General features: G+C 39.5%; 1 protein-coding gene across 2 annotated transcripts; it reads right to left on the reverse strand.

Annotated features, from left to right (window-relative positions):
- Positions 1 to 328: 328 nt before the first annotated feature.
- LOC121876291 (glutamate receptor 1-like) lies at positions 329 to 15,453 on the reverse strand. 2 transcript variants are annotated; one of them, XM_042381338.1, is made up of 15 exons: positions 14,950 to 15,453; positions 10,988 to 11,155; positions 10,447 to 10,604; positions 9,900 to 9,938; positions 9,467 to 9,735; positions 8,421 to 8,580; positions 7,833 to 8,018; positions 6,708 to 6,866; positions 5,789 to 5,933; positions 5,221 to 5,344; positions 4,664 to 4,754; positions 3,372 to 3,489; positions 2,562 to 2,712; positions 2,103 to 2,217; positions 329 to 1,004 (listed from the first exon to the last, which is right to left on the reverse strand). In XM_042381338.1, the coding sequence occupies exons 1-15, from the start codon at positions 14,987 to 14,989 to the stop codon at positions 864 to 866; spliced, it is 2,064 nt and encodes a 687-aa protein (XP_042237272.1). In that variant the 5' UTR covers positions 14,990 to 15,453; the 3' UTR covers positions 329 to 863. The 2 variants fall into 2 exon arrangements, with proteins under 2 accessions (XP_042237272.1, XP_042237271.1); XM_042381337.1 differs by having other exon boundaries at positions 10,988 to 11,176.
- Positions 15,454 to 15,979: the final 526 nt, after the last annotated feature.

Consider the following 15,979-nt stretch of genomic DNA (forward strand, 5'->3'; position numbering starts at 1 on the left):
ACCTCACTCCAGACAATTATTTTGATGACTTTATGTTTCAACAAAAATTAACCAGTTAGGAGGAATATTTATTGTCTAAACCTCTGAGAAACACTGTACTGTGTCATGTGTTGTACCTCTGTTTCTTTCCAATGAACAAAAACCTGAATTTATACAGTACAATATTCTTCCTGTATCAAATTGCCCATACAGTATTTACAAGAAGTTCCTTCAAGTTAGATCAATGATAACAACAAAAAAAGGTTATCACAGTTCACTAGAGCTGCGTCTCTTAATTTACAACACAATTGTTCATGTCTAGTGAATTATCTAATATTAAAATACTGAGCATGCTTAGGAAACTTTATTGTTGACAAGCAGCAATACCTTATAGGAGTAACATAACTTAAAGTGCACTATAATGAGCATAGTTTTGGAAATGAACTGCATTGTGACAAGTGTCGGTAAGTAACAGGCTGCCAGATGTTGGGAGGAGCTACACTGTCAATCGCGCACAGCCTCAAACGGCAGACACTGAGTAAACCTCTCCACTCTTCAGAAACACACACCACGTATTATTCCTCTTACAAAAGCAAACTGCAGTAATGTTTCAGTTCTCAAGCTGGTTCCTTTATTATTATTTGGTTAGTTAAGTTACTTTTATATTATGTGAATTGTGTTTGATGTGATTCTTGCAAATATCTGTGTACTTTTTTATACTTTTTACAACATTTAAGTAAGGTAATTTTTAGTTTAATATACTGTAGTACTGTACTTTAAGACAATATATATATATATATAGTGGTGAATTTACTTATGTGAGTCATATAAGGAGCTACAGTTAATGCCATTGCATTTTACATGATTAGAGAAATCTATTTTCACTAAAAACAATTCCTCTGGTGGCCAGTAATTTGTGGAGAGGAGCCAGGGAAGAAGGAGGACTGAGCGTACAGCACCTCACCAATAAGGAGGACAGCAGCCAACAGCAGACCCACGCTGAGCACGAAGAATGGACCTTGTGCCTGAAAGAGAAGAGGATCCCAAATCAATAGTCTTGAATGCTTTATCAATGTGAGGTTATTATAAAAGCAAATAGGGGAATAATCATGGCTTAGGATGGAAATGTTTCTTGCTCTATAAATAGAAAAGTATATTTAATTTATACTATATTACATCACTATATTACATTAAGCAATCATTCACCCCGAGCAGAAGTAGACCTCGATGCTGTATATATTTGGTATTACCTACAGTACTGTATATCCAGGGGTAGGTGAGGTGCTCCCTCATCTGGCAGGTCGGTACGGGGCATTGACCCCCACCCCAAGCCAGCCCCCCCAATATTCCACCTTTGGTTACCTTGTGGGGTACATGGGCACTTCAGCACTAAATTTCAGCTGTCTCCAAAACTGTAGCATTATATAGAACACTGACCAACTGAAATCCCTATGTGGAAGATAAAACACAGGAAAACAAGAACACTGTATTTCACTTGTAATCTATGGTCCTCCTCTTCAGCAGTGGTTTTGTTTTTCTGTTTTACCTTTCACGGTGGGATTTCAATGTTATTATCCATGTGTTATTACATAATTTGTTGAGTGTGCTTGTTTTTGTCTATGTTTGTGGTTGTTCAGTGCTCAGATTCGCAAATATTGTAAATACTCGGTAAATAATGTAGGTTGTGGGAAGATAATGAGGACAAAGGTTCAGATTGAGTAAGAAGGAATAATACCTGGCAGAAAAGGACAAGAATGAGAACACTATTACATTTCATTCGTTCATTTGGTTTACTGTCCATCGACATCGTGGTCATTACAGCCTTTAAGTTTATCCGATGGCTACCAGGCAAATACTCGTAGTTGTCCTGCATGAAGATACCAGGCGATTATGCTAATTTATGAGAATTCGTAAGCGGTGTTCAATACCAAGTGCCTTTCACCGGATGGATACCCCGCCAGTATGGTACAATACAGCTGAGAAATTGAGCTGATGTGATATATTTAGACATACGCCCTTGGTATTTTATACACCCTATAAGAACATTAATTAAATTTAACTAGAGACATCACATTCATGTCCTTTGGTATGCCGAGTGTTGATAAACTTGGCAAACAACCAACCTGTATTATCGCCATAGGTTTTGGTCCACTCTGTTTAAACTCTGCTTCACACAAGACTCGCGAGTGCTTCTGTTTCATTAACTGAAGAATACCAAAGTATTGTAGTCGCCTCAATCTGTAACATCACGGATAAACAATAAGACTTTACTAAATAATCATTCTTTCTTTTCTCACTTGTTGCTGTATACTTACTCACAATTATTGTAAGGTTTATGCATAGTCTAATAGCTTCAGCTCTTAAAAAATTATTACAAAATAATAAAACTAAACAGGACAATATAAAAATGTTAAACATTATTTGTCAAAGAAAGCTGGAAAAGTTCTGTAAGAAAAAGACAAGAATCAGCTTCATATGCTCGTAATAAAATAAAGAAGTACCCGTTATTTAGGTGACATTAAAGACTATCATTGCAAGTACGTTTAATAGAGTAATTCTAGTGACGGAGGAAAGTTACATACATATAATCGACTTGGATGAGGTACTGACTGTTCCTCCTCATTCCTAGAGCATCCAAGTTGACCTGCACAGTATCACGGCTGATGTGATACTTGCACTTTTCTCCCCTTCGAGAATATTTATTGGCTCGACCCATAGCTCCACTAAACGCATCTGCAATAAATATGGTTAGTGCAGAACAACTGAATTTATAAGGTGACATATAAATGAATGTACAGTTATGGACAAAGATAATTTGGCAAGGAGAGAGGGAGGGTAGCGGGGTGTAGGTGAAGACTTGACAAGGTCGCATTGTGGGAACAGTGAGAAATCTCCCTAAACATTCAACTTTTACGGGCATTTTTGTGGTTGTTTTGGTGTATTGAGTTATTTACAACACATTGTTATTAGAAGCTGTCTGTCTGTGAAGAGAAAATCCCATACTTTTAACCACCACCTCTATGCGACATGCCGAGTCCCCACCTACCCCTGCCTTCCCTCCCTTTCTCTCTTCTGGGACTGAGAACATCAGACCTTTGGGACCCAATTCCATTATATTCTACCACAGCAAGCCAGACAATGGAGTAGGACTGATGAAGTATTGTGTGAGGTACCATTAATGGTTCAAAATATACAGCGAATAATCCTTGTTAACAATTAGGTGAGCTGACTACCTGTATTAGGAAAGCATCATCTCAAGATTATACACCCCAGTTATCTTCACCTGATGCTCCCCCCCAGGTAACATTAGAGTGTTTAATCATCAGGTGAAATAAGTTCGAGTGCTTATCTTCAGATGATCCCAAGGAGGAATTATTCACATGAACACATACCAATAACAGCATGGGAGCCTTGAGCCATCTTGTTGTGGAAGTCTCGGGTACCAAGTTCTTTACCGCTAAGCACCAACACACTCTCACGAACATCATATAAGGCTCCTCCTTCCTGGTTCTGATGTAGGAAAAAAATATTAATAGGAGTAAATGCAAACAACAGCTGACCTACATACTCTTAGCTCTGTCATTACTTGTGTGTGTGTGTGTGTGTGTGTGTGTGCACTCTAACACTTGAAACTGTTACCAGTGTTACACACTCAGAAAAGTTATCCCCCAAATAGCATTACTGTTAGGGTTGATATTCCTCAGGTGAACATAACTTATTTAACCTAATGATTAACCACCCTAAACTAACCTAACCTATGTCCGCTTTCTCTATCGTCATGTTGTTGTAAATTTAAAATTACGAATGAATGCGTGCTTGTTACTGTTACTAAGATATATATACCTGCTTATAGCCAAGACATTCAAGATCCATTGAGAGTGATGCTGAAAGCTTCACCTGTATTTACTTGTAGTGAAATTGTCAAATGAGTTGAGAGTTAGAGTGAACAATGCTTGTGAGAATCCTTTTTCTGCCATATTGCTTTGATTCACAGTCAGCAGAGAATATGATGACTGTATTGAAATTATTGTCAGTTTTGTATTTAAGAAAATTGTTAATCATTTGAGAGAAACCTGTCAGTTGCTCACTACTTTGAAATGTAATGACCAGCATATGAGTAGGGACTCTGTGTGTGAAATGCTTGTTCACCACAAAGAGTGATTGCCATCCTACGACATGTTTTCAATTTACTTGATGCATTGCAAACTCGAACACTGATTAGACTGTAAAAATTAGCCACCATTTGTACTGGGGAGAATTCTTACTGAGTTTGCCTGTTGTCACTTTATTTTATTTCTTCAACCTTCTTGGTTATATCTCTTTTATTCTTGTTTCAAATATTTTATTTTTCTTAATTTCTAATTCATTTTCTCAAAGTACTTACTGTATTTCTTTAGTGTCTCTTACTTATTTGTTTATTTCCATTTTATTTAATTATATTTTTTTCTGTGGGTTAACCTGGCAGAACCACATCGTTGTTTATCATTACACTCTTGTAATTACTTACAACTCAAAGCTGCCACCACCCAGGCTTTATCTTAAGAATGTAACACCAATGTAAACCCTCTCAACTAACATGGTACAGTAGCATTGTTGAAGAAATAAAATAAAGTAGCAACAGGCAAACTCATTAAGAATTCTACCATTAACCTCAATAACAGTACTGTATATATTATCCACTTACTACAATATAAGTTATGGTGTTGGTCTTGCTCCTCACGGTGGGGATAACATCTGAGGACAAAAGATCTTCCATGGAGTTGATTGGTGTTGACCTGAAGAAGAGAGAGTGGTAGAGCGGTTACATGCATCTTTCTCACCGATATGTCAAGGATTGGAGTCCTGCTTGACCAGGACACACGTGAGAAGGGTGTTATCCAGTGTGACCCTCACTGCCAAGCATCACAGGTTTCCTCCAGGTACTCCAGTTTTCTCCTGTACTAACAAACACATGCCGCTGTCTCCTTTACCCCATTTCTCTTAACATTTAACTTATGAATAACAAGCTGGTACAAAAACAATAAATATCAACTTAAGAAACATTATTTCCTCCACTTATGTTTCTTGTTTATCATAACAAAGAGACCGTCATCACCTAACTCAATAACTACTGTACGTCACACTGAACACAGCGTTTCCTCCTGTCTCCCTAGACCCACACCTCATAGGCAGCATAAATTTCAAAAGATGAAGCCGTTTGCAGTGCCGGCTTTGGCCTCTTGGATTCGCCAATGTACTTACTTGAAGGGAATAACAAGGAAGGCGGTGATGGAGCCCGTGTATACAGACCCCAGACACAGCGCCGCCAGCAGGAGGAAGGCTGCCGTGACCCGTCCACCTGACCCAAGTGGCAGCCGAGTGATGCCTGACGGGGAAGGAAAAGAATTAGAGACAATGCTTAAGGTAACAGATGAGTGATGGAAGACAGCTGTTACTATATAATTCTCCTTCAATGCATTATAAAGTGAAACATTTATAACTTTCTTATACTTTTAACCCTTTCACTGCATTTCACGCACTTGCCATTTCATTCTGGCTACCGCCAGATGATTTTATTCGGCTTAGGGTAACCTCCGCAGCCAAGGGTTAAAATGATTCAAGTCTGGTGTATAATACAGTACTTCTAGAGAAGTTAATCAAGAAACACCAAAAAAACAATATGAATGGCCAATCCAAAAAGTATCGAGACCTCAGGGTGCAAGGGTATAAAAAACGAACGATAACTTCAGATGCGTTCATGTATTGGTTGGGTTGGGTTGGGTTGGTCTTTGCCCAATGTTTACCTTTGCTACCTGATACCAACACTCACTCTGAAAGACAAACATCTTGAAGGCAGAAGCTGTGTGCATCAGGGCATCGTCACTATACACCAAGTCGATCCCTGATTCAGCAAATGCTAAGCAGCTAATAAACATGCCTCCTAGTATCACCGTCATCACGATCACCACCCACACCTTAAGAGAAGGACAATTGTTTATATAGTTGTTAAGTAAATATAAAGACAAAACTACTCGTTCTAAAAAGTATCTTTATGATTTTGTGAGACAATATGATACAATGGACAGAGGATCTCAACAACCCTACCGAGACAACAGGAGTCGAGGTGTTCATTTTGAAATTCATCGAACCTCTCCATGAAGATACGTTTTGGAGTGAGTACCTACACCAGTGGTCCCCAACTTGTAGTTTGCAGGCAGAAACATATTATGCAGCCCACAAAGGTTTATTACAAAATTGTTAACTACTGTTTTGGGGATTATTTGTAAGAGTAAAATTAATGAACATACAATATGTTATAATTTGATACAACTTTTGAGAAAGAGAGAGAGAGAGATGCACATTTGTCCACTATATTTACAATGGTAAATGTGGCCCAAATCCTACAAAACATTGGGGACCACTGACCTACACAACACTTCTCACTATCTTTTTTTTATTTTTACGGGGAATAACTCTCCCGGGCACAGGTCATCGACCCACAATGGGGCCTAGGTAATGCTTCAGAACTAGAGCTGTGGTCAACGTGATTAACAATTTGACAACGTTACCGTCATAAATTGAACACATTATTTTCCATTCTTACACCTAAACTGCTTTAGATTTTGAAAGTCTACATAGAAGAATTTTCCTGTGACTGTACAGTGTACATCCATCCTTGACTCTCATGTTAATACTCATTATGGATGTAAATATGTAGACTATATACGAGTGGTATTTTTTGCCTTTACCTGAGTGGAGAATATCTGGAGGAGGAGGAATGGTTTGGTGAGGATGAGCGGCGCACTCGACAGAATGATGACGGGGTCCTGACCGATGCTCACAGAGAAGTCAATAACTTCACCTCTCTTCAAGCTTGGCATAAAGTCCATCGCCCCGATGTCCGCCTCCTGTGTACAGAGTAGTTCAGAGTAACACTTAGGAACCAATCGAAGACTGAAGGATTGACTTTTTTATAATATATCTATGCATAGTTTTCCTAGGTTGAATAAAAGTAAAAATAAATAATAAATACTGTGAATTTATAACATTTGTTTTGACAGACCAGTATCCTCGCCCCAAGAAGTATCTTCATGGAGAGGGTCGATGAATTCAAAATGAACACTGCGACTTGTGTCGTCAAAATCCTTCGTCCGTTGTCATATTGTCTCACACATAATCATAGATACTTTTTGGAGTGAGTTAATGATCCTATCCGGTACAAACCAGTTCACTGATCCCTGAAGGCTTCCTGCATTTTTTATTATAAAACCAAATAAAAGTTCTTAAAATATTTGTTTGGAAGAAATTATAACACATGGATCCACATAACCCAGATGTGGAATTCTCCAAAAGTCCCTCAGACCATTTCCAGTACAGAAAATCCTAAATTATTCTTTCAAAGTACACCAGAGAATTTCCAAAGAGTCGGGACAAAACCCAAGTGTGCATTAGCTTGAGTGAAGTTCGTTCAGGTCTCCTGCCATCCATCATCCGTGAGGGAAACGTTAGCTACTCTCTCCCTTCTCAGGCGGTGAGTGTGAGGAGTCATACTAGTTTATACATTATTTAGTCTCGCTTACTAATATCTGGCCCTTGACTGTATATAATACACCCAGTCCGCCTACTAAAGCGCAGCTGGCGATGAAGAAACAGAGATTTACACCGAGCATAAGCATCATGTCATGGATAATGTCATATTATGGAATAAATTATATTTGTGTTTACCTTTACTCTAAATGTTCTCTTGTTCTAATTGGGTTTTGTTTCGTTCTATTGCAGATGTATATGGATTTATGAGTTGAATAAAGCCTTGATTATTGAAGGTGTGTGATATCATACAACAGATGGTAAAGAATATACAGTACAGTACTCACGCCTCGAGCTATGACTCCAACAACGCCGTTCCAGGAGCCATCAGAATTAACAGTTCCGGCCCCCTGGGTGGGCACCAGAGTGACCGTCAGGTTCAAATGCTTCGTCACAACCTTCAACAATTCTGCTATGAACCCAGAGGCTCCTTCAAGATCTTTTCCATTGTTTAATTCAAAAATTCCAGCTTTCTGTTGAGAAGATGAGAAGTGAACAACAATTGCCAATGAGTTTTCAGTCGAAGAATATTGGTGAAAATTTTCATAATTGTGTTAATTTAGCTGAAAACAAGAGTCAGGAAATGTCTCTGTGCCCTGGAAACAATGAACATGAACCTTAACACCTTGTGTACAGTAAGGAGTCACCCCTGAAATGAATAAAATCGTCTGGTGTAAGCCAAATAAAAAATTAAAAGTGGCGTCTCCATAGTGAAGGGTGCAGAATTATTTACAAATTTTTGTCACAATTTTCATATAATTAATTACTCTTGATGTTTTTGTATATTCTACAGCATGTTCACATCTTTTTTTATTTAAATGATACTCGGACTTCTCGCGTTGCGCAGGCAGCCAACTCGGTGATGAGACACTGACCTCCAAACATGCAATGTTGACATTGTGGCCCTTAAAATTATATATTGGCTGGGGCCAGAGAGGCTTGAGGAGCCTGAGAGCACCGTTGATGCCCGTCGCCGCCAGCTGTAGCTGCCAGGAACCATCTTCCTTGAACACAACACCTCCAATGCTCACCCATCTGCAAGCAATCATGTTCACAGTAAATACAAGAGCATGAGAACACCAGCATGGTATATGTTTACTATTACTGTATTATAATATAATTACACATAAAACATTAAAAGATCAAACTGTAGAAAATTGTCAAAAAAATTGGTAGATAAATGTCATCATCGCATTGAAGGTTATCCAAGAAAATAACCACAGGACCTTCCCTCTCACCAGAACCCAGCCTCAGTCTGCAGGTGTATGGAGGAGCTGAAATTCGTCTATAATTTGTCCTCTTATAGAAAAGCTGCAACCCATTTTTTTCACCATTAGTGATCTGCCTCTTGACTAAAGACACATTTTAATCCTCTTTAGAAATGAGAAGGAAAACCAGAATGACTACATACTAGGATCCCATTTCCTTTAATATGGAATAAACTGTTAAAGTTGAATAGGAACTGAAGGACAACATCAACTAGGTCCTGGTAGCCTAGTAGTTGTTACATTATCAATTACAAGGGTGTATGTGTAATCATTTACTTCTGCCTCTATGACTAATAATTTAATCATATCTTACATTAGATGTCTATTGACGAAAACAGCTAAACTTAATGTCTTTATTGATGTCTGACAGCTAAACTTATGTCTTTATTGATGTCTGACAAAGAGAATAAACTAATGCACCATCTATGGGCTCAACAATGTGTTATGTTTTGCATTCACAGGTTCACGAATCTCAGGGTTCATGGATGGGACGGAGGACTGACAGGACTTTTTTCCCTGACTGTACAATTCTTCTCTTACAACAGGGAACATCTCTTGTCCTCATTCTTTCAAATAAAAGAATATCCCTGAGTGAGGAATACTGTCATATAAATAAGAAGCTTTTAAACAGAATGGTATCACAGCCTCTGAACCTTTTTAAATCCGACGATGAAGAGACTGGAGATAGTGAGGAGTCTCGTTGGTCGCCGTAGAGTAACACACCCACCATCATTCCATCCACTAAATGCGATATCTCTCTCGCTGTTGCCATGAAGGTGTTCGGTGGCAATGATGAACCAGAGGTGGAGGAGGAATTGTAAGACAAGACAGAAACTGAACTGACATTGGAAGTAAAGATGCCTGAATCAAAGACAGGGTCAGATGGGTCGTTTGGGGTCACAAACCATATCCAGCGAGTTTTCTGTAACAAGAATATTAATTACAGTAGACTTTTTAAAGACAATGTTTACGTGTCTACGTATAATTTGTTAATAAGTTGCTCAATACAGAGAAAGAGAAAGAGAGAGAGAGAGAAACAGTCATAATCCCACTGATGTTTGAATAATCATAATAGGAAATATTCACCTCCGTATTGAGTTCCTTCGCCTCAAACAGCTGCCTTGCCTGGAATAAAAGGGAATGCAGTAAGAAAAGATAATTAGAGATGGAAAATGTACTTGTAATTCACTCAAGCTTAAGGATTTATTGCTATGGTAAATTTTGACTTAATCTGTTAAACAAATCAATGGACTCTAGGATTTATCTACCAACATCTCTATAGCTGTTGTATTGTATTGTATCATGAAGGAAACTAAAGAAACAGGGCTATGTAGGAAACAATACATGATTTTGTAGAAAAATAAACTAAAAGAAATGTAATGTCCTCCACGATGATGATGATGATGATGATGATGATGATGAAGAAGAAATACTGTAAAGAGAAACAATGAAATCATAAATAATAACTAGAAAAATGATATCACCTGAAGATTAGGCCCACCCGGTAGTTAATTTTCACCTCATGATTAAACACCTTATATGCTATCTGGTGGGGTTAGGTTGGGTGATGGTAATGATTAAAATATTCCTGCAGCTGGTGGAACAGTGGCAGAGAAACAGTCTAAACACCTGCCTGTAATATTGCCTGTAATATCCAGATGTGTTGACCAATAACCAGGTGCTGGGAGGTGCTGCCGTAGGATAACTGCTGCAGATTTTGCCACCAGTGTTTCGACGACACTATCTTAGTCCTCACACCACTTTCCCATAGTGCTCTCAGGAGGCAACTACCTGCAGATGTAAATTTATTTAATTCTTCTCTAAATCATGTACAGTATGGTCAGTAATGTCTACATGGAGTGGAAGTTCAAACTCACTCACCTGGACACCAAGGTTATCTCTAAAAGGATTTAATATATTATTCTGATGAGCTAGAGTAAAGGTAGTTAAGAGGAACTATTATATCTGTCTCTATACTTCATAATAACAAAGGTAACATGCCACAAGAATAAACATAGACGGCACTTTGACCTTTTACAACAACTGAATCAACTGAAAGTTAGGATTCAGGATCGACATCTAAGTATATCAGGTGATCAGTGAGGGAAAGGAACAATACACAAATAATAAAACTACTGCATAGAATTCTTAATACATATAAGATGCTAGATTACCCGAGTCGTCCTGGAAGGTGACGTAGAGATCATTGAGTGGCGTCGTTTTAACTATATTTACTGCAGTCATAATGATCTCCTGAGTGTGCGGTTCATTCCAACATCTCATAACCTCCAGATGGTTGTGTTTGTAGTACAGGACAGGAAGGCTCACCCGACACTCAACCGCTGGTGACAACCCTAAAATTTCTAATTCACATCATTAAGTTATATTAATATTATATACATTATATGTGTCATGTGTTGCGTTCGGCTTACCCACGCAACCAACTCCAAAGTTTGTTTTACTAGAGATAAGACACCCGGCGAGGCATAACTGGGACATGTATTTTCAATTAGGTATGTTAGCCAGCCTTTAGGGGGGTGGGCAGTGAAACAGTGTTGTACTGTTCATCGCTTCACACCCAAAAACCTCATTTTAAGTAGTATCCCCTGGACCATGGCATAGTGAAGACATCGTCTCCATCCTCTCCCTCCTGAAAGGGGGCGGGACAAATTGTCATGGTTTTAAGTAAGGTCGGTGGTAGTATGAGTGGATTATATTATATAAAGATAATAATATGTCGTATTTCTTATTTCTTACCGTAGAGTTCGATACCTTCACACTGATTACTTACAGGAGATTATGGCGTATCTACATAGAAGTTCACTCCACCACTCAACAGTCCATGATTTATACTTGATAAATGATGATTTAATGAATTCATTTAATTTTCAACATCTGTCTCAGTTATTGGTTATACTTCAGTCATTACCTTTAGTAATAATAAGATAGGATCACAGATACGGGCAGATAATTGCACTTACATTTATTTGTCAAGCTTCCATACAATGATTTACAATTTGCATGGATATATGATTCACTCACGTTTACGCTGTAATAAAATTAATCCTCTAAAAGGGGGAATTTTTAACTTGAAGACACATGTGATTACTCTACTGTGGGTATGACTTAACAGAGCCTTAATTCTTCAAGTGATACATTTACTGCCAGCCTGGATTGCTTTTGTTACAACCAGGCTTCATCACAAGAACTTCTTTCCACGGCCATAACAACAAAAAGTACTCTTGGGTTACCACACATAGTCTCGCGTCACTGACAGTCACTGTAGACGGGTGTCGTGCAGGAGAACTCTTTAAGCGTGAATTAATTAACCATTTACTGTAGGTTTGATAGGCCAGCCTGGATTGCTCTTGTTGCAACCATGCATCCACACGTGATATTTCCACGGGGATAACCACCTAGGTTAACACACTAAGTCTCGTGTCGACGACGGTTCACAGGACGGAGTGGCGGTGGAGGACTCTGTGTGGTGTAGTGTGGTGTCCCGCCCCCTTTCAGGAGGGAGAGGATGGAGACGATGTCTTCACTATGCCATGGTCCAGGGGATACTACTTAAAATGAGGTTTTTGGGTGTGAAGCGATGAACAGTACAACACTGTTTCACTGCCCACCCCCCTAAAGGCTGGCTAACATACCTAATTGAAAATACATGTCCCAGTTATGCCTCGCCAGGTGTTTTATCTCTAGTAAAACAAACTTTGGAGTTGGTTGCGTGGGTAAGCCTAACGCAACCCATGACAATCGCCCCTACTAAGAAAAAATTTTCTTCGGAGAATAAAAATTTCAGCACCTGTATACAATCAAGAGAAATGCCTAGCCCAGAAACACAATTCAACATTCACACTGTGGTGTGTGTGTGACACTAACACTGCAACGGGATGTAGTCGCCAATCGCCACTGAGGGAAAACCTCAACATTTACAGTACTTTAGATTTTCAGGCTGGAGGAAAACTCCGAGGTGAGGGTAACAATTCCCGAGCAATAGTTCACGCTAAGCGTAAACACGCTACATTTATGTTACAGCAACGTCTTGTGTAGTGTAGGGTATGTAGACATTGTTTAGGTGGTACAGGTGTCGTGTTATGTTCTTAAGTGTAGAGAGGTGTGAAAAGGTTTACATAACATTTGAAGAGTCGTCAGATGCGTTGAGGTTCGAGTTGACCGGGACATATGGACACTCCCACACATAGGTCAGGTCCTAGACACGCTCTGCAATGTCGAATGAACTTCCCCCGGTGGTGAAGAGAAGGACTCCTCCAGCCGGCTGATGTGGAACTGGGTCCCTCTGTCGCTGAGGACCCCCAAGGTGAGGGTGTACTCTGCCCATCACTCACACCTTGGGTCTACTGTCCACCGCCTCATGCTGAAGTCCACCAAGATGAGGATGTAAATCTGTCCGTCACTCACCCTTGGGTTTACTGTCCACCGCCTCGTAGCGAATCGGGAGGCTGAGGTGGAACTGGGTTCCTCCATTGATGAGGAGCCCCAAAGGTGTGGAGGTACTCTTCCCGTCAATCACCCTTGGGTGTGCAGTCCACCGCCTCGTACTGAATCAGCTGGCTGATGTGGAACTGGGTTTGCTGACCACAATGTCCGCCGCCACCCTCTCAAGGGTTCGGGAATCACTGTGAGAGGCCACAGGGGTGCAGGTAGAACTCGCCCTCCGTCGCTGGTTCTGGCAAACATCACAAGTCCTCTTCTGTTTCTATATTTTCCATCTTTAACTTCAGATTCAAAATTTCTTATAGTCCCCTCAAATGTACTGGTAATCATTTCGTAGTACAATATGTGCATTTGCACAACTGCTGACAAGAGTGCAATTATCCGCGGTCTGTGTCCCTGTTCGGGCGCCAATTGTCATGGTTTTAAGTAAGGTCGGTGGTAGTATGAGTGGATTATATTATATAAAGATAATAATATGTCGTATTTCTTATTTCTTACCGTAGAGTTCGATACCTTCACACTGATTACTTAAAGGAGATTATGGCGTATCTACGTAGAAGTTCACTCCACCACTCGACATTCCATGATTTATACTCGATAAATGATGATTTAATGAATTCGTTTAATTTTCAACATCTATCTCAGTTATGGTTATACTTCAGTCATTACCTTTAGTAATAATAAGATAGGATCACAGATACGGGCAGATAATTGCACTTTCATTTATTTGTCAAGCTTCCATACAATGATTTACAATTTGCATGGATATATGATTCACTCACGTTCACGCTGTAATAAAATTATTCTTCTAAAAGAGGGAATTTTCAACTTGAAGACACATGTGATTACTCTACTGTGGGTATGACTTAACAGAGCCTTAATTCTTCAAGTGATACATTTACTGCCAGCCTGGATTGCTTTGTTACAACCAGGCTTCATCACAAGAACTTCTTTCCACGGCCATAACAACAAAAGGTACTCTTGGGTTACCACACATAGTCTCGCGTCACTGACAGTCACTGTAGACGGGTGTCGTGCAGGAGAACTCTGTAAGCGTGAATTAATTAACCATTTACTGTAGGTTTGATAGGCCAGCCTGGATTGCTCTTGTTGCAACCAGGCATCCACACGTGATATTTCCACGGGGATAACAACCTAGGTTAACACACTTAGTCTCGTGTCGACGACGGTTCACAGGACGGAGTGGCGGTGGAGTACTCTGTGTGGTGTGGTGTGGTGTCCCGCCCCCTTTCAGGAGGGAGAGGATGGAGACGACGTCTTAACTATGCCATGGTCCAGGGGATACTATTTAAAATGAGGTTTTTGGGTGTGAAGCGACGAACAGTACAACACTGTTTCACTGCCCACCCCCCTAAAGGCTGGCTAACATACCTAATTGAAAATACATGTCCCAGTTATGCCTCGCCGGGTGTCTTATCTCTAGTAAAACAAACTTTGGAGTTGGTTGCGTGGGTAAGCCTAACGCAACCCATGACAATATGATACAATGTTCCCGAGTCCTGTAACCTCTTTCTGTTCAGTGGGGCATCGTTGAGAATTACACCAGTTTCTAATGGTCATAAACACTTCAAGACAGAGAGTAACAAGTTTATCGACCTGGAACTAATAAGACAATCATCCATAAAGTCTGTACACTTGTACTTATCTGACACACCTGCGAGAATGACAGTGAGGAACTTGAGCAGCTGATCCATCCTGAGGACCTACCACTGTCTCACTCTCACGAAAGTTTGGCTTCACCTCTGGGTCATCCAGGTTGTCTTCTGTAGTAAGGTGAATCTTAAAAAAAGGTATAATGCTAATTATATTACAATAGGTAATATTTTACGGGAAAAAATTGTTATATAGACTATCATACGCAGAACAGCCTTGTTGGCTTCGGATTAGAAAACTTTTACGTGACGATGTTTAAGATTCACTTTTTGGAGCCTTTGTGTGTAGAGAAGATGTTAACAGTGGGTGAAGGAGGCAGAAGATCATTCAATATCATGTTACTTGTGAATCTCAGGTACAGTATACACAAGTTAACATCCTCAACAGCAGAGTTAGGTGGCTCTTCACCCACGCAACCATCCCACCACTCTCATGCTCAACAGAAAATTCACTTGAGATGTGCATAGGAAGATAAGAAGACTACAAACATTATCCTCACATCACACCCACTGGAGAAAAGCGTTTGACTGTTATGTGAAAAAGAGAAGATTTAAAATATACAGAATGCAGTAGAATATAAAAAAGAACCGTTCTGGTATGGTAATTAAAATAAAATTCAAGAACAGAAGAGATGTTTACCGCATATTGTTTTAGGTGCAACTGGCTGCAACATAGTGTGCCCTTCTATTATATACACACACACACACACACACACACACACACACACACACACACACACACACACGATGCCACAAACATAGCCTTAAAAAAAGATATAATTCAAATACATATGAAATGACTTAGAAGAATTGGATGAGAAAAAACATATCTTAATCTGGAGACAACAATATATTTTTATATTCAGGATGTTGTGAAGGAATGTTCACATGTTCTTAATTTGTATTGGTTTGATGGTTCATTTATTCAAGCCCTCGTAGGTCTGAAGGCTCATTACCCCCAATGGCTCATTATCAGAATATTCATTTTTCCAATGGTTCATTATCTTAATATTCATTATCCGAATATTAATT

Source organism: Homarus americanus, unplaced genomic scaffold (genome assembly GCF_018991925.1).
Source record: "Homarus americanus isolate GMGI-L3 unplaced genomic scaffold, GMGI_Hamer_2.0 scaffold34921, whole genome shotgun sequence".
Taxonomy (NCBI): Eukaryota; Metazoa; Arthropoda; class Malacostraca; order Decapoda; family Nephropidae; genus Homarus; species Homarus americanus.

Coding starts and splice junctions, on each gene's coding strand:
- LOC121876291 (XM_042381337.1), bottom strand. CDS start 14,989: ATGGATCAGCTGCTCAAGTTCCTCACTGTCATTCTCGCAG. Junction 11,177..14,949: donor CCTCACTGTCATTCTCGCAG/GTGTGTCAGATA, acceptor GATGTGAATTAG/AAATTTTAGGGTTGTCACCA. Junction 4,755..5,220: donor TTCCTTGTTATTCCCTTCAA/GTAAGTACATTG, acceptor TCTCTTCTTCAG/GTCAACACCAATCAACTCCA.